Source organism: Hypanus sabinus, chromosome 1 (genome assembly GCF_030144855.1).
Source record: "Hypanus sabinus isolate sHypSab1 chromosome 1, sHypSab1.hap1, whole genome shotgun sequence".
NCBI classification, from domain to species: domain Eukaryota; kingdom Metazoa; phylum Chordata; class Chondrichthyes; order Myliobatiformes; family Dasyatidae; genus Hypanus; species Hypanus sabinus.
This window is the reverse complement of record NC_082706.1, coordinates 6,283,404-6,302,636: the sequence shown is the minus strand read 5'-3', so window position 1 is coordinate 6,302,636 and position 19,233 is coordinate 6,283,404. Positions and strand designations below refer to the sequence as shown.

At 42.8% G+C, this 19,233-nt stretch overlaps 1 protein-coding gene across 6 annotated transcripts in view; it reads left to right on the top strand.

Annotated features, from left to right (window-relative positions):
- The first annotated feature begins 1,715 nt into the window (after positions 1–1,715).
- ankrd39 (ankyrin repeat domain 39) overlaps positions 1,716–19,233 on the top strand; it is a 29,081-nt gene continuing 11,563 nt past the window's right edge. For 2 of the 6 annotated variants that reach the window (XR_009511000.1, XM_059963301.1), the window contains exons 1-4: positions 2,706–2,838; positions 5,027–5,178; positions 12,132–12,235; positions 17,493–17,696. Coding sequence is in view for 5 of the 6 variants with exons in the window: in XM_059963301.1 (XP_059819284.1) it covers positions 5,076–5,178; positions 12,132–12,235; positions 17,493–17,696 (411 nt within the window). In the remaining variant the exon portion in view is untranslated. The other 4 variants (XM_059963283.1, XM_059963310.1, XM_059963288.1 and 1 more) reach the window with 4 other exon arrangements.

Here is a 19,233-nt window from a genome sequence, read left to right as displayed (position 1 = left end):
CCAACCATTTCCTCTTGACTTTCTGAGGCACCACTTTCACTCAATCTTCCAGTTGTAATGTTAGGAGGAAAGATAATTATTGAATAGAACACAAAACAGTACAATACAGGAACAAGTCACTTGATCCACAATAAAATGCCAAACTAAGATTACATGCCTAACTAATCTTTTTTACTTACACAATGTTCATATCCTTTCATTATAAACACTTCCATGTGTCTGTCGAAGAGCCTCTTAAATTGTGTTGCCTCTGCTATCACCCCTTGGAATGCATTCCAGACACTCACAACTCTGCGTTTTTAAAAAAAACCTTCTCACCTTAAAAAGCTGAAATGAATCAGGTTTGTCATCACAGGACTGCAAGAAGAGAACATGAGCAATAAATTCTCAAGATGGGCTGTACCTGACACTTCTTGTCTATCTTTATCTGCATCTGCAACACGATGGGAAAAGGCCTTGATTGTAACAGCTGAATAAAACTGTTGTTTCAATTCAGAGCAACGTCAGTGTTCTATCTGTAAAAATGTCAGGTTTCCTTTGTTTAAGGACATTTGTAATTTCGTTTCTTTTTGTAACAGTTGGATGACAATGAGTTCCCTCCGGCTGCTCTGGTTTCCTCCCACACCTCAAAGACGTACCAGCAAGGTTAATTGGTCATTGTAAATTGTCCTGTGATTAGACTAGGGTTAAATCAGAGGTTGCAGGACAATGTGTCATGAAGGGCAGAAGGGCCTACTCCACGCTGTATCTCAAAAACAAAGTAAATTGAGAGAATTTGGTGGCGATTTCCTTAAGTGATCAAGTATTTTAATTTCAACACGAGTGAATCTGCAGATGCTGGAAATAAAAACAAAAACACAAAATGCTGGCAGAACTCAGCAGGCCAGACAGCATCTATGGGAGGAGGTAGTGACGACGTTTCGGGCTGAAACCCTTCATCAGGAGGGAAGTAACATGGGATGGTCGAGGGGGGATAAGAAGTGGGGAGCTGGGAAGTGATGGGCTGGGGGGGGGGAAGGTGGAGAATTATGGGAAATAAAAGAGAAAGGAAGGTAGGGCTGGGGGGAGATTGTAGTGAGGGGGGAAAAGAGAGAGGGAAAGAGAACCAGACTAAAATTATAGATAGGGATGGGGTAAGGGGGGGCAGGGGTACCCACTTCTTACCCCCCCTCGACCATCCCATGTTCTCCATTGATACCCCTGCCCCCCCTTACCCCATCCCTATCTATAATTTTAGTCTGGTTCTCTTCCTTCCTCTTTTTCCCCCCTCACTATAATCTCTTATATTTCTCTTATATTTCCCATAATTCTCCACCTTCCCCCAGCCCATTTACCTCTGGCCTATCACTTCCCAGCTCTCTACTTCATCCCTCCCCCCACTTCTTATCCTCCCTCGACCATCCCATGTTACTTCACTCCTGATGAGGGGTTTTGGCCCGAAACGTCGTCACTACCTCCCCTCATAGATGCTGTCTGGCCTGCTGAGTTCTGCCAGCGTTTTGTGTTTTGTAAGAATTTTAATTTCCTTTTTCTTAAAACAAAACAACTCATAGTCTGCTGCCTTCATAATATATTTGGATTGTGACCTGCTGTGGTGAACTACATATACCTGTCTGGACGCGCCCCTCTGCTGACTGCTCCTGTGGCTCCTCCCACAGACCCCTGGATAAAGGCGATTGGAGGCACTGCTCCCCCCTCCGTCTCCAGGATGTTGTGTGGTGGTCTGTTCCAGCTAATAAAAGCCTATATCTCTCGCCTCACGTCTCGGAGAGTTATTGATGGTGCACCACCTGTAAAAAGGACTAGACAGCAACATTTCGTCTTCAGTGCCATGTAGAACAGAGCGCAGCGTCACCACCTGGCACCTCTTATGATATGTAAGTCCATCACAGCGAAAGCACATGTACACGGAGCACTGCCACAGGAATGCAGCACCCATCCATCAAGCGCCCCGACCATCCAAGACATGCTCTCTTCTCACTGCTGCCATCGGGAAAGAAGCACAGGGGTGTCAGGTCCACCGCGTTCAGGAACAGTTTTTACCCTTTAATCATAAGGCTCTGAACCAGTGTGGATAACTTCACTCACCTCAACTCTGAACTGGTTCCACAACCTATAGACTCACTTTCAAGGACTCTACAATTCAAGCTCACAATATTTACTTATAATTTTGGGTATTTGCTCAGTTTGTCCTCTTTTGCAAATTGTCAGGCTTTGTAGTTTTTCATCGACTCTATTGTATTCCTTTGTTTTACTGTGAATGCCCACAAGAAAATGAATATCGGGGTAATGTAAGGAGAAAATAAATTTACTTTGAACCTTGAATGGGCTGTGGAAACACATTCCACCTCTTCCCAGGACTTCAACCAGTCAAGACGACCAGAAATGAGAAAAGTCATAAAACATAACAGCACGGTACAGACCTTTTAACCTACTCATCGCACGGCTTTGATCTCAGAAGAAATTATATTGGCCTAACAATATAACTGAGTCTGGGAAGCATTACATAGTGCACAGAGGTACTGGCACTGTGCCCGATTTTAAAACCCTCAGCGTTTCGAGAGGAGAATAATGTGGCGTTGAACATTGTTTGAGATTCGTGAAGGGACACCGCAATACAACCCGTAGTCTGAAGATCGATTTAATCAAAGTAATTATTCGTGAATGTGGTTAGAAACAGGCAATCGGGCACCGGTAGCCGATGAGGAATTCCAATTCGCCCCAGCTCGCCCGGTTTTTAAACTCTTCAATTTAGGCCCCGCCCCACCGCTCTGATTGGCTGCGGATTTGGTTGTATCTTTTCAGCGAGTCATGTCGGATTCCTTTGATTTGTAAGAGGTGAGTAAAACGGAGATGTTTGCACGTTGAAATGGTCGGAGTTCAGACTGCTGTTATTCCGACGATGGTGCTATAGGAAGTGTTGCTTCGCCGGGGTTTGTCTGTAAGTGCACACTGCTTTGGCGGCCATATTCAGTAGGCCGGATCTCGATTTTATAACGCTTACAGGACTTGGACAACGGGCCACTTCGTGGTTAAGGTTATCATTTTATGAAACTTGGTGTTGTAGCGCCAAGTAACTTTGATCCCAAGTTCGTGAACTCCACAAGACCTAGAGTCTCAAACTGGAGGTCCTTGCATTGACGCAGCCTTTTTAAAAATGGTGTCCAAATAGTTTCTTAAATTTGAAAATGCTTTGAAAATTTGAGAACTCTATGAATCAGGAAGTACCTGTGGAAAGGAACATTTAAAGTCCGGATTTGGCAGACTATCGAAGACCAAGGGAATCGTGGAATTACAACCACCATCGGTAGCTTGTTTGGTATTCCCCGCAATGATATGACAACCTCTGGATGAGTTTACCCGACAGAATGCAGGACACCAGACACATTAAAGTCTGGCGAAAAATGTTGGCGCGAGGTTTGAACGAGCCATCACAAACAGGAGAAACTGTGCACGTACTGGAAATGCAAGCAACACAGACAAAGTGCTGGAGGAACTCAGCAGGCCAGGCAGCGTCTACGGGAAGGAGTACAGTCGAGATTCGGACGAGAGCCTTCATCAGGACCTCATCTTTTCCTGTACGTCGACTGTTTATTCTTTAACATAGGTGCTGCTTGGGTTTCTCCAGCATGACTCCTAATGAGGGGTTTCGGCCCGAAACGTCGTCACTGCCTCCTCCCATAGATGCTGTCTGGCCTGCTGAGTTCTGCCAGCATTTTGTGTTTTTATTTATTTCCAGCATCTGCAGATTCACTCGTGTGCCTTCTCCAGCATTTTGTGTGTGTTGTATGAACGAGCCATGCTGACCAATTGTGGACGAGATCTAGCTGCGAGGCCTGCATTTACGGCGTGAAGTGCCCAGTAAACAGCTGTCCTCCAGTTTAGGGGGATAGCACAACTGTCATCGAAAAATCAAACTGGGGAATTCATTATAAATATCTTTACCCAGAGAGATTTAGAACTCAATTCTACGGGGCATAATTACGGATAGATTTAAAGGGTAGCTTAAGATGTAGGAGTTAAAGGATTGGAGAGCGGAGTTCAGCAGAATTGGTTAGTTGGGCCGATTGGTCTATTATAGAAATAAATTGCTTTATATAATTCTAGAAACCGATCCGTGATTATTTTAATTCCACATAGACTTGCCTTTTGTCCTCAGCATACATTAAATTCCTTTCCCACTCATGAACTTGCTCAACGTTCCTGTAAGTGTATTCCTGCTATTTCCTTCTGGTTCTTTGGCACTGAGTTCCATTATCGTCACCATTATCTCAGAGAGGTGATAGCGGGACCTGCAGCCGATTGTAATCCATAGTTACTAACAGCAGGTACTCCAGTTGTCAAGTTGAGTTACAACTCCAAATCAATTCTCAAAGCTGGAAGGTTTTTTGAGGCCAACAAGTTTGTTCGCAAATATATTACGACTGCTGCTTCAACATTTTGAAGGACACTAATTCCTCCACTGTGTGTGAGAGACAGATCACTGTAAACATCTTGCCTCACAAAGAGCTAGAAGCCTAACTGCAGAATGCTATCTAGGTGCTATGGTTAGAGTGAATAACAAAGTGTAAAATTAGATAATGCAAAGAACAAAAAATGTTGTTTAATCTTTGCTGTGATAGCGGGAAAACAATGCATTAAATAGGTACAGCCTCAAAATACAAGCATGTCCCTTTAGAACAGAGATGAGGAATTTCTTTAGCCAGAGGGTGGTGAATCTGTGGAATTCACTGTCAGACAGCTGTGAAGACCAAGGCACTGGGTATATTTAAAGCAGATATTGTACTTGATTAATAAGGACGTTAAAAATTACAGGGAGAAGCAGGAGAAAGTGGCAGAGAGAGAAAATAAATCAGCCATGATGGAATAGCAAAGCAGATTTGATGGGTCAACTAGCCCAATTCTGTTTCTGTGTCTTATGGTCTAAGGCAAACCAGCTGAGATGAAGGAGGAAGAGATCAAACTTGTGAATTTTAATTAATTCCGTTAACAACTTGTTAAATGTATTCACTTTTTCCTCTTGTAGCTGGGATTTACTGGTCTATGGGCCACAGCTCCTACTTTCAGCAAGAACTATGGCATCAGCTCACCATAGTTTGGATTGCACCTGCTGTTCCATTGACTCCTCGATCCCCAGAAGTGTACATCAGACATTAGAGGAAATGGATTTTGACAGAGGTAGAACAGCATTTCGGTTTTTCTTCTAGGATGGTCTAAAGTCAAAGTTGAGTTTATTGTCTTATGCATGAGTACATCTATGTATGGGTGCAATGGAAAAACTTACTCGCAGCAGTGTCACAGGCTTGTATAAACAGCATTCATGAGAAAAACTAATTATATACACAATTTTTACAAGAAAGAACACAAATAGAACAAAAAATGTTTTAATGCAAAGTGGTCATAGTTTAGCTCAATACATACAAAATGCTGGAGGAACGCAGCAAGTCAAGCAGCCTCAGGGGCCCTGGCCTAAAATGTTGACTATTTATCCCCCTCTTTAGATATTGCCTACTTTGCTGAGTTTCTCCAGCATTTTGTGTGGGTTGCTCAAGATGTTCAGCATCTGCAGAATCTCTAGTATTTTTAGTTGCCAAACTGTAGTGATTAAGGTTGTGCAGCTGGTTCAAGACCAAATGGTAAAAGGAAAGCTGTTATTGAACCTTATGACTTCCGGCTTCTGTACCTCATGTCCCATGATTCTACCCCATTGGGAATTGATGAGCTTGTAGTGTATTAGGCAGCGTCCACGACTCTCTGTAGTTTCTGATGTTCCTGTGCATTCGAATTGCCGTACCAAACCATGATGCAACCAGCCAGGAAACTTTCAACAGAGTGGCACATTAGTGTACCGCTAATACCAGTGACCCAGACTCAATTCTGCCCATCTGTAATGTGTTTGTACTTTCTCCCCATGTCAGCTTGGGTTTCCTCACCCATTCCAAAGCATCTGGGTCAGTAGATTGATTGGTCACATGGACGTAATTGGGTAGCACAGGCTCATTGGGCCTGAAAAGCCTGTTCCTATACTGTATCTTTAAATCAAATAAATAAATAGTACATCTGTAGAAAGTTCTTTTTTTCTCTAATTTAGTGATGCAGTGTGGTTGTCAAAGTGTTTGGTGACAAGCTGAACCATGCAAAAAAAAGTAAAGGCACCTTCCTTTGTGCCGGGCCTAGGTTGAGCCAGCCAATGTTTCTTGCTGCATATAGAGGGATCAGAAGTGGAGAGAGTGAGCAGTTTCAAGTTCCTGGGTGTCAAGATCTCTGAGGATCTAACCTGGTCCCAACATATCGATACAGCTATAAAGAAGGGAAGACAGCGGCTATACTTTTATTAGAAGTTTGAAGAGATTTGGTATGTCAACAAATACACTCAAAAACTTTTATAGATGTACCATGGAGAGCATTCTGACAGGCTGCTTCACTGTCTGGTATGGGGGGGGGGGGGGCTACAGCACAGGACTAAAAGAAGCTGCAGAGGTTTGTAAATTTAGTCGGCTCTATCTTGGGTACTAGTCTACAAAGTACCCAGGACATCTTCAAGGAGTGGTGTTTCATAAAGGGATTATTAAGGACCTCTTGCAGCCAGGGCATGCCCTTTTCTCACTGTTACCATCAGATAGGACAGGGGTCGGCAACGTTTACCACTGAAAGAGCCAATATGGACCCATTTCCCACAGAAAAGAAAACACTGGGAGCCACAAAACCCGTTTGACATTTAAAATGAAATAACACTGCATACAATGTTTTTTTTTGCCTTTATGCTATGTATAAACAAACTATAATGTGTTGCATTTATGAAATTGATGAACTCCTGCAGAGAAAACGAAATTACATTTCTGCATGCAACAAAAACATTTTGAACTCCGAAAAAAAGACGTTGGGTTGAAGGTTACTCCATAGGTAGCCTAGCTTGGATCGAAGAATTGAAAGCGCGCACTGGCGGGTGTCAGGCATTGGCAGTGGTGATGTATATTAATAGCGATAAAAAACACGTTGTAGTGGTGTAGCACTACACGCAGCGCTAAAATAAAGACACTGCAGTCAAAGTTAACTTTATTCGAACTAAACAGCCTTGATTTAAAGCCTCCCTCAACCCGTCCCCGTGGGCGCGGATGCTCCAAAAGACACGTACTCACAAACCCCCGTAGGCTATCTCCCTTAGCCAGAACGGTGGCTAATTGTGAGCCGGTTCGGATGTGCCAGGAAATGGGGTCTCCACAACGTTTTTAGATTGTATAAGATCACCATAATCTTCAAATTTTGAATTACATTTCAAAAACTAACAAACTACGGGGAGCCGCAGCACAGAGATCAAAGAGCTGCGTGCGGCTCTGGAGCCGCGGGTTGCCGACCCTTGAGATAGGTACATAAGCTTGAAGGCACACATTCAGCGATTCAGGAACAGCTTCTTCTCCTCTGTCATCCAATTCCTAAATGGACATTGAACCCTTGAATACTACCTCACTTTTTTAATATATATTATTTGTTTCTTTTTGCATGATTTTTGATCTATTCAATATACATATACTGTAATTGATATATTTATTATTTTTTTCTTGTATATTATGTATTGTATTGAACTGCTGCTAAGTTAACAAATTTCACGACATATTACAGTAATAATAAACCTGATTCATTAATGGGTGGGCGATATGTTAATTTTTGAGTGAGGAAGGGGTTGGGCATTTGGGGTCTGATGTTCTTGTTTTTTTTTACATGAGCGATCTGTTAGATTTTTGTGTATAAGAGAGGAGTTAGGGGTTTGATATTATTGTCATTGCTTTTTTACATGGGAGGGGCTTGGAGATTAGGGGTTTGATGTTTTAGCTGCCATGTCCAGGTGGGTGATCTGTTAGTTTTGGTGTAAGGGAGGGGTTGGGGATTGTGAGTTTTGTTTCTTTTTCTTATTCATGCGTGGGGATTGATGTCTTCTTTTAACGACTCCATGGTTTTCTGTATTTCATGGTTATCTGGAGAAGATGAATGTCAGAGTTGTGTTCTGCATACTTTGATAATGAAATACACCTTTGACCCTTTAATGCCCAGGAATTTAAAGCTATTAACTCTGTACTGCTGATTTCCCCCAATGTAGACCAGCATATTTTTGTCCTCCTTCCCCTTCCTGAAGTCAACAAACAAGAGTTTTGTTTTACTGACATTGAGTGAGAGTTTCTTGTGGCAACACTCAGCTAGGTGTCTTATCTTGTTCTTGTACCTTGATGTATCCAGTGTACTGGCATGATGGTTTCTTCTCAAAATTTCTTCAGTGGAAAACTTATCTACATTCCTACAAATTCACATTGAATCAAAGGTAAAATTTCACTTTTATTTTGTCATTCACAGAATGTCCCAGTGTTGTCATCATTATTATTAATTTCTTTATTGAGATACAGTACAGAATAGGCCCTTTTGGTCCTTTGAGCCACATCCCCAATTTAATCCTGGCCTAATCACTGTAGAATTTACAATGACCAACCTGTACATCTTTGGAATGAGGGAAGAAACCAAAGCACCTGGAGGAAACCAACATGGTCATGGGAAGAACGTACAAACTTTTGCAGGTAGCAGCATGAATTGAAACCAGGTTGCTTGTACTGTAAACCGTTGTGCTAACTACTATGCTTCTGTTTTTCATGGGCAGTGTTGTACTCAAAGTACTTTCACAGTAAATCTATTATCAATGTACACCATTCATTTTCTTGTGGGCATTCACATATAATGCAAAGAAACACAATAGAATCAATGAAAAGCTACATAAAGATGGAAAAACAACCAATGCGTATAAGAAGACAAAAACCCTAATAATAAATTAATAAGAATATAGAGAAAATGAGTTGTAGAGTCATTAAATGTGAGTCCATATGTTATGAAATAATTTCAGAGATGAAGTTGGTGAAGTTATCCATGCTGGTTCAGGAGCCTGATGGTTGAAGGATAATAATGTTCTGAGCCTGGTGGTGTGGGATCTAGGGCTCCTGTACTATCTTTCTGATGGTAGCAGCAAGAAGAGAGCATGCCTGGATGGTGGGGGTCCTTGTTGGTGGATGCTGCTTTCTTGTGGCAATGTTACTTTGAGGGGTATTGGTCAGGGTAGCAGAGATGTCCCTCCATCTCATTTAACAGAGCTTTGCAATCTTTTATATCCACCCTTAAAAAGCAGCAAGAGCTGAAAATAAAGAAGTCCAAGAATCACATCCCCCACAACTACTAAATAAAGAATATATCAGCCTAGATTTTGTTGTATTGGTAGAGTGGACACAGCTTGGTTGATTGAATAGGTATCTATTCAGTGGAAGGGTGGTTGATGTTCTTGTTGCTGTTTGCATGATTTTTTTGTGCGTGGCTGGGGGTGTTGATGTTTCTCTGAATAGCTTTCATGGTTTTCTTTGTTTCATTGATGTCTAGAAGAGATTAATCTCAGAGTTGTATACTGCATACATACCTTGCTAATAAATGTACCGTGAATCTTCTATACCATTTTAATGTGTGGTACCTCAGAATGTGCCTCTCAGCAAAGGTGAGTCTGGGGGTAGAGGTCTGACATCTGAGAGTCTGGGGCCAAGGGCTGGAGACCCAGAGATGTCCTGTCCTGGGGATGGAGGCCTGTGTGTGTGAGGGTGGGAGAGGGGCTTCTTTTGCCGTTGTCATTCTTTAAGTTGTTTTTGCTGCTTCTGTTGTTCTGCCGAACATTATGGGCATGCTACGTTGGCACTGGAGTGTGGTGGGGATACTTGCAGGCTGTGCCCCAGCACATCACCTGAAATGTTGGTTTTAAACACAAATTTCACTGCAACACACACAAAATGTTGGAAGAACTCAGCAGGTTAGGCAGCATCCATGGAAACGAATAAACAGTCGACGTTTTGGGCCAAGACCCTTCTTCGGGACGGGGAAGTAAGGGGGAAGATTCAGGAATAAAAAGGTGGGAGGAGGGGAAGGATGATTGCTGGAAGGTGATAGGTAATGCCAGGTGTGTGAGGAAAGGTTAAGGGCTGCAGAAGAAGGAATTTGTATTTTTTTATGTATATGTAATTAATTTCACATCACCTACAGGGAGGGAAAACCTTAAACCCAGGAGCCATAGCTCATGGTTTACTGGTGATGATCTTACCCTCCTATATGCTTCTAACATCTGAACTACCAACAACAGGCACCTTGAAGCTCTAGAGAATCCATCGATGCTGTCCAAATTCATGGGAAGATTAAGTAAAGCAATAGTTGCATACTCTTGAAATCAATGTTTTTGCTATTGAGTCTCTGATTTATATGTTGGGTGGGCCAAGCTGCTTGTATGCCTGGCATTAAACTTCAAAATGAATGTTTTAAATTCTTTCCTGGTAAGGGATTACCAGGCAGACAGAGGAATGGATTCATGCATATGTTCAAGGCCTCCTTGAGAAAATGAAGCATCTTACAGATTCTTGGGAATTCCTGGTCCACAGTTGCTCAAGGTGGAGAAGGTGCATTCAGAATGACACCAAGAACCTTGAATCCAAATCTGAAACATACAATATGTCATGGTTTGTTATTTTGTGGCAGCAGTACAGTGTAATATATAAAAATACTATGTTCCAGTAAGAAATATTAAATAAATTATGCCAAACAAAAGCAAAGTAGTGAGGTGGTGTTCGTGGACTCTTCAGAAATCTGATGGTAGAGGGAAATAAACTGTTCCTAAAGCATTGAGTAGGTGTCTTTGGGCTCTCATACCTTCTCCCTGGTGGTAGTAGTGAGAAGATGGCATGGCCTGGGCAATTAGGATTCTTAATGATGGATGCTCCCTTTTTGAGGCATCCCCTTTGAAGATAGCCTCGATGATGGGGAGGCTAGTGGCCATGATGGAGCTGGCTGAGTTTACAATGCTTTGTCATGTTTTCTGATCCTTTCATACTAGACAGTGTACGTAGGACAATAATTGGCATTGGTAAAACAGAGGTCTGACAAACACCTAAATGATCACATCTTTCTACTTTATATTTACCAACAAGTCTTATGAGAGAGTTGCACGTCCTGGATGGTAAGGGTCCTTCATGATGAATGCTGCCTTTTTTGATGCATCGCATGATGAAGATATCCTCAGTGGTGAGGAGACTAGTGGCCATGACAGAGCTACAATAGAAGCAAACAAAAGCTGTCTGTAAATGGTGAAAGAGGTGCAACACATCGCAGACCACCCGCCAACCCTTTTGAGCGTCTATAGCTCTGTTTCTTGTAGAGTCCATTGGTCATATCAGCCATTTCAGAAACAGCAATCCAACGTGGAAGCAGTAGAACTGTGGGACTGTGAGGGACTGCAGTTGTACAAGGCCTTGGTGAGACCACACCTAGAATATTGTGTGCAGTTTTGGTCCCCTAATCTGAGGAAAGACATTCTTGCCATAGAGGGAGTACAGAGAAGGTTCACCAGATTGATTCCTGGGATGGCAGGACTTTCATATGAAGAAAGACTGGATCGACTAGGCTTATACTCACTGGAATTTAGAAGATTGAGGGGGGATCTTATTGAAATGTATAAAATTCTAAAGGGATTGGACAGGCTAGATGCAGGAAGATTGTTTCCGATGTTGGGGAAGTCCAGAACAAGGGGTCATGGTTTAAGGATAAAGGGGAAGCCTTTTAGGACTGAGATGAGGAAAAACTTCTTCACACAGAGAATGGTGAATCTGGAATTCTCTGCCACAGGAAACAGTTGAGGCCGGTTCATTGGCTATATTTAAGGGGAAGTTAGATATGGCCCTTGTGGCTAAAGGGATCAGGGGGTATGGAGAGAAAGCAGGTACAGGGTTCTGAGTTGGATGATCAGCCATGATCATACTGAATGGCGGTGCAGGCTCGAAGGGCCGAATGACGTACTCCTGCACCTATTTTCTATGTTTCTAAATGAACCTAATTGTTTGAGATGCATCACTTGAGTACTGGTCATAAACATGAGATTCTGTAGATGCTGCAAATCCAGAGTAACACACACAAAATGCCGGAGGAACTCAATAGGTCATGTATTTGTAAATTATCTGTATTTGGGTAGGAAGTAACTGAAAAAAATGGTAGTTATATGGAGTTACTGTAGTTCTATTGGATAAATAACTGGTGAATTGTTTTGACTTAACTTCCCCTCTTCCTCTATGCAGGCATCTGGTCAGCTGCCTGTAATGGTGAATTCAGCAAGGTGCAGAGTTTTCTGGAGAAGGGAACTGATCCCAATTCACCTGATCTGTCAGGCTACACAGCGTTGGTGAGTTAATGCTTTGCAAAGTGATCTCATTTGTAAACAAGAGACAGAGGCTCACCTCAGACAATTTCAATTAAATTTGCTGTCCAGACATTCCATGATAGAGGACTGTAAAGCACTATGTTTGGATAGACATTTAATAGGAAGGTAACTGAGGATCATTCTCTGCAACTTTTGCCATCTCCAGAGGGATCCTAGAACTAAAAATATCTTTAACTTCCCCCCAACTCTCCCCTTTCTGCAGGAATCACTCCCTCCCTGTGATTCTCTTGTCCATTCATCCGTCTGCACTAATTTCCCTTCCCACACTTAACCCTGAAAGCGGCCAAAGTGCTACACTTGTCCATTCACCTCCATTTAGAGCCACAAGTAGTCCTTCCAGGTGAGGCAACACTTCACCTGCAAATCTGCAGGGCTGCTCTATTGTGGCCTCCTCTACATCGGTGAGACACATTGCAAATTGGGGGACCATTTCATTGAACACTTCTGCTCCATCTGCCGAAGGCAGAACCTCCCGGTGGCCAAACATTTTAATTCTGATTCCTGTTCTGACAAGTTGGTCCATGGCCTGCTCTTATTGCCATGACAAGGCCACCCTCAGAGTGGAGGAGAAGCACCATATATTCCATCTGGGTAGCCTCCAACCTGCTAGCTTGAATATCTATTTCACCTTTCAATTAAAAAAAAATCCCTCCCCCTCCCCTATTCTTCTATTCCCCACTCTGGCCCCTTATTACTTCTTACCTACCTATCACTTCCCACTTGGTGCCCCTCCTCCTTCCCTTACTCCCATGGTCCACTCTCCTCCCCTATAAGATTTCTTCTCCAACCCTTTACCTTTCCTACCCACTACCCACAAGCTAGCTATCCTCTTTCCCAACCCCACCATTTTATTCAGTTTTCTCCTTTCCTTTTATTTCCATAGATAATCTCCAGACCTGTTGTGCTCCTCCAGCAAGTTGTGTGTAGTTGCTTTGAATTTCCAGTATCTGCAGGATTTCTAGTGACAGAGCAATTTTTATCTTGGGGATGGACCATTAACCCACCCCTCCACCGCTATATCTGCTTCCGCCACTCCTCGCCACAGCCCCTCAGCCTCCTTCATCAGTCCCATGCACTGCCACTTTACACTTGCACTCCAGACCTGATTTCTACACTGACAGAGTCACTGTCTTGTGTTTTCATGTATCCTGCTGCTACCTAGAAGATTTCCTCTTGCCTAGAGTCCCCTTATGTTCACATACTCCTCCACTCAGAGCAGGGATTCCCAACCTGGGGTCCATGGACCCCTTGCTTAATGGTGTTGGTGTATGGCATAAAAAAGCTGGGAACCCCTGACCTAGCGTCACTTACACAAGTGGTCCCCAACCACCGAGCCGCAAGGAAATGATATGTTTTGGCAATATGAAATGATATTGAGTCAGCTGCACCTTTCCTTATTCCCTGTCATGCCCACTGTTGAACTTGAACACTTGCAAGGTCATTACGCACTCAAAGTCATTACCCGCGCGAGGTCATCAGTCGCCTAAACGCAGTGATACCCTTGTGCCAGTGATCACTGGTTGGCTTCGGGTAACCAGCCGCCTCACATGGCCAGCGAGAAGTGCCGTTGATACTGGCACTAACGCGCAAACAGATGGGCACTGCCTCTAAACCTGTTTAGCACACTAAATGTTCGTGGAGAACCCGGTGCTAAAATATTCACAGACGACCTAATTCGGGCTCAGGGTTTCCTCAAGTCGAACTTTTGTTCGAACCTTGTCCTCTCACTGGTGTGTTGCAATGATTTTATGTGTTCATACGAGGAAAATATGTGATGTGTGTTTAATATCCAAACATTACTTAAAATGTTATGATACTGTTGACTTATAAGTGAGTTATAATTGACTTATCACTATATTCATGTGAGGAAAATGTGCGCTGTGTGTTTAATATTAAATTCATTAAGCCCTTTTAGAGATGAAATTGAGTATATTAGCCACTTATAAGTGACTTATAGTTGACTTATCACCTATATTCCAGTTGTGATTAACACCACCCCCCCCACCCCTTCAGCTGGTCTGCAAGAATATTGTCAATATTAAACTGGTCCGCAGTGCAAAAAAGGTTGGTGACCCCTGACTTATACAGTCTATGTATAGCAGCGAATCTTGTGTATATATGACTGCACTCGACAAGTACTTCTACATTTAGTTTTATAGGATTGCTTTCACATTTATGGTGTTTTATGCTTAGTGTTTTTTAAGCTAGGTCAGATCCAGAGTAACAATCATTTCATTCTTTTAGCATAAAGGATGACAATCAACTATCTTGAATCTTGGGATGGTCTGAAAAGGTCAATATATTTGTTCCAATATAGATGAAGATTTGTGACTTAATACATTTAAACTGGAATTGAAATCCCATCAATTCCCTGAAGGCTAGTCACTTTGAAAGGCATTCTGAATATTTCTGTGGCTTGTTTTCTAATTAATATTTTGGAGGCGTGGAATTTGTTCCTTACGTTTTGTCCTTGAAGGTGTTAACTTAAGTTACTGTTCCTTGCTGCTCTTGAATTCTTCACTAGAAGGCACTAGACCAGTTCAAAGTAAATTTATTATCAAAGTATTTAAGTCACCACATACAACCCTGAGATTAGTTTTCTTAAGGGAATACACAATAAATCAATATAATAAACTAATATAATCCGACATCAGTACCTGGGCTGTTACTTGAACCTCTGTAGGTGTCAAGAAGATTGTTTAGAAAAGCATTCATCGTTTTGTTTCTCTTTTAAATTGAAGGACAGAATATGAAAGCAAGAAGTTTATCAATGAACTTTTACATAAATAAAAGAAGCAAGATAAAAATATTGCTTCTAATACTACACACACCACACTTTTTGGAGCTTACACAGGAAGAGAAACTAGGGTTGTTAAGCATTGCAGACCAGATAGCGTCGTAGAGCACTGTAGCACAAAAACAGACTCTTCAGCCCATCTAAACTATGCCAGACAGAAATCTTTAACAGAATTAAGAATGTGCCTTTTTCCATTTAGTTCAGTATATGGATAATGCTTTCGGTAGTGAGTGCCAGTATCTAGGCCTGGCAATGGAGAAGGAATAGCAACCGAAGTACAACTAAATTTATTTCCAAACTACGTATATGTCACCATATACTATCATAAGATTCATTTTCTTGTGGTCATTCACAGTAGATATAAAGAAACGAGAATCAGTGAACACATTTATGTTCAATTCTAGATGTTTCCGTTGTTAGGTATTGACATAGTGGGCTGAATGGTCTGTTTTTTTTTACCCCCTGTACAACTCTTATGTGAGGGAAGCTGCAAGGTGAGCCTGCTGCTCATTTAGTGCTGGGGCATGAGGTGCTGTCATGGTAGCCGAGGTGAGAAGCTGCTGTGCATTATGCACGTGGTACACATTGCAGCTGAAGTTTCGATAGGGGAGGATTTTTCACTGATCAGTAGTGGACACATTGATGCTGATTGGCAACAGATATAAGGGGAGGTGATTTTTTTTTCTCTCTGGAAGCAATTAAGGGGTGTGATCCATTTCATGCAGCCCTCAACCAACATCGCTTCTATTTCACGTACGTCTGCTCTCACCCAATCCTCCCACCACCCTACCAGAGGTAGGGTCCCTCTTGTCCTCACCTACCAGCCCAACAGCTTCCTCATCCAGCACATAATTCTCTTCAACTTCCACCATCTCCAATGGGATTCCATTACCAAGCACATCTTTCCCCCTCCCTACTTTCTGCTACTTGCAAGATTGCTCCCTATGCAACTCCCTTGTCCATTTGTCCCTCCCTATTGATCTCCCTTCTGGCACATGCTTGCAAGCAGAACAAGTGCTACACTTGCCCCTACACCACCTCCCTCACTACCATTCAGGGCCCCAAACAGTCCTTCCAAGTGAGACGATATTTTACCTGTGAGTCTGTTGTGTTCATAAACCATGTCTGGTGCTTACAGTGTGGCCTCCTATATATTGGTAAGACCCGATGTAGATCAGTAGACTGCTTCGCTGAACACCTACGCTCTGTCCACCAGAAAAAGCAGCATCTCCCCATGGCCACCCATTTTAATTCCACTTTTCATTCCGATATGTCTACCCGTGGCCTCCTCTACTGTCGTGATGAGGCCATACTCTGGTTGGAGGACAACACTTTATATTGTGTCTCAGTAGCCTCAACCTGATGGCATGAACGTCAACTTCTTGAACTTCCGGTAATGGCCCCATACCCTCTCATTCACCGTTCCCCACCCACTTTTCCTTCTCTCACTTTGTCTCCTTGCCTGCCCATCATTTCCCTCTGGTGCTCTTCTCCCACTTTTCTTTCTTCCATGGCCTTCTGTCCTCTCCTGTTAGATTCCCCCTTCTCCAGCTCTGTGTCTCTTTCACCAATCAACTTCCTAGCTCTTTACTTCACCCCTCCGCCACTTGGTTTCACCCATCACCTTGTGCTTCTCGCTGCCTCCCCCCCCCCCCCACCTTTTAACTCTATTCATTTTTTTCTCCAGTCCCGATGAAGGGCCTTGGCGGTTTGGTTTGCTGAGTTCCTCCAGCACTTTGTGTGTGTCTGTGTGTTGCTAAGATTTAATTCTTGTTTGTAAGGCTGTTCACTGAGCCTGGAGTTTGGGTTGCAAATGTTTCATCACCAGTCGAGGTGATAAACATCAGTGCACAACTGAGTGTTGCTTCTGCCGAGTCCTCATGTTTATGTTGGCCTGACTTGTTTTGATTGGTTGGCTGTCACGCTAGCCACTGGTCTCTGGTGGGTCATGGCCAATCAGATAGCTGAATAATCGCCACTGGCCCATATCCCTGGTTATTGGTTGTTGTGAGCATTGGTTCCTCGGGTGTCTGTGGCTCACTCCCTCAGCCCCAATCCCACAGATGCATAGGTTGGTAAATTGCATCCAGTTCAATAAGCTTGAGTAGAGTCTTCCACTGAGAACCAAGCTTCTAAGAATTTTTTTGATTTCATGTTTTGTGCTTCTGCCAGGATTTTTGTAGATTCCCAGACGAACTTGTCCTCCTTGGTCTTTGTGTAATGAGACAAGTTCTAGAGGGTCATGTCTTCTTACAGTTAGCTGATGTTCATGTAGTCTTGTGGGTAGTTTTCTCCCCGTTTGTCCGACATAGTGTTTGGGGCAGTCTCAATATTAGATTTGGTATATTATGTTTGTTTTCTTGGATCTTTGGGTCTAGAGACCATGTTTCTACCAGGTTACTGTTATCCTTTTGCTCATAGCACTATGCCAGCCGGCGTGGCGATTATCAGATCTGTGAATACTTGCTGAAGAAAGGAGCAAACAGCAATGCTCAGACCAAAGGAGGAGCAACCCCACTCCACCGGGCTGCCTACTGTGGCCATCTTCCGGTGCTCAAGCTTCTACTGTCCTATGGAGCCACTCCTGCTATTACTGATGATGATGGTGCGACCCCTTTACACAAGGTATAGTAATGTAGCTGCATTTTCATACCATAGTTATAAAAAAATACTGCACTGAAACAGGCCCTTCAGCCCATATAGCTCATGTTGAACCATTTAAACTGCCCTGTCCCATCAACCTGCAGTTGGACCAGAGCCCTCCATCCTACCATCCACATACCTATCCAAACTTCTCTTAAACATTGACATTGAGCTCACATGCACCACTTGCGCTGGCAGCTCGTTCTGCTCTCTTATGACCCTCTGAGTGAAGAAGTTTCCCCTCATGTTCCCCTTAAACTTTTCACCTTTCTATACCCCTCATGATTTTGTATACCTCCATCAAATCTCCCCTCAATCTTCTACATTCCAAGGAATAAAGTCCTAACCTATTCAATCTTTCTTTATAACTCAGGTCCTCCAGTCCTGGCAACATCCTTGTAAATGTCTGTACTCTTTCAACATTATTTACGTCTTTCCTGTAGGTGACGAAAACTGCACACAATACTCCAAATTGGGCCCCACCAATGTCTTATACAACTTCATCATAATATCCCAACTCCTGCACTCAGTACTTTGATTTATGAAAGCCAGCGTGCCAAAAGCTTTCTTTATGACTCTCCCTACCTGTGCTGATATCATGCTTTGCTCCAATCCATTATTCCTTCATTTACAAATTCCACATTTGGAGATCGAGCTGTAGATGTGGTCAGGTTTACAGTACTCTGCTTCCCCCTTTTGATACATTTCTCTTTGCTAAAGGGTGGCTATCAATTTCAAGAATTACACCTCTTACAATGCCCCAAAAGTAAATCGCCCATCCTTGTTATGCCTATAGCTTCTAAGAAGCTGGCCACCATTGACAGTTCTTTTCCAGCTGGGAGGAGACCCACCTAATTGTAAACCACCCGTCCTTGTTCAGCCTGTAGCTTTTAAGAAGCTAGCCACTATTCTCAATAGTTTTCCAGTTAGGGAAAAAAAACACCTAATTGGTTTTAATCTTATCTGTTAAATAACCCAGATGAATCATTTTCTCATTGCACTTTTGTACCTGGTGTCCCGTGATCTGTTCCTGATTTCTATTTTTGCTTAGACCGAAGAACATAGAACAGTGCAGGAACAGGCCTTGTGGACCACAATGTTGTGCTGAGCCAAATAAATTAGTAATCAAATGCTCAACCACACTAATCCCTTAAGTCTACACAATGTCCGTATCTCTCCTTTCTCCTTGCATTCCCGTGCCTATCCAGACATCTCTTAGAGTCCTTAATGTATCTGCCTCCACTGCCAGCCCATTTTTTTGTGTGTAGTTCCTCAATACACCTGAGTTACAAGGGAAGGTTGAATAGGTTAGGACTTCATTCCCTGGAGCGTAGGAGAATGAGGGGAGAACTGATAGAGATGTACAAAATTATAAGGGTAAATGCAAGCAGGCTTTTTCCACTGAGATTGGGTGAGTCTAGAACTAGAGGTTATGGATTAAGTGTGAAAGCTGAAATATTTGAAAGGAAACTTGGGGGGGATTTCTTTATTCAGAGGGTGGTGAGAGTGTGGAACAAGC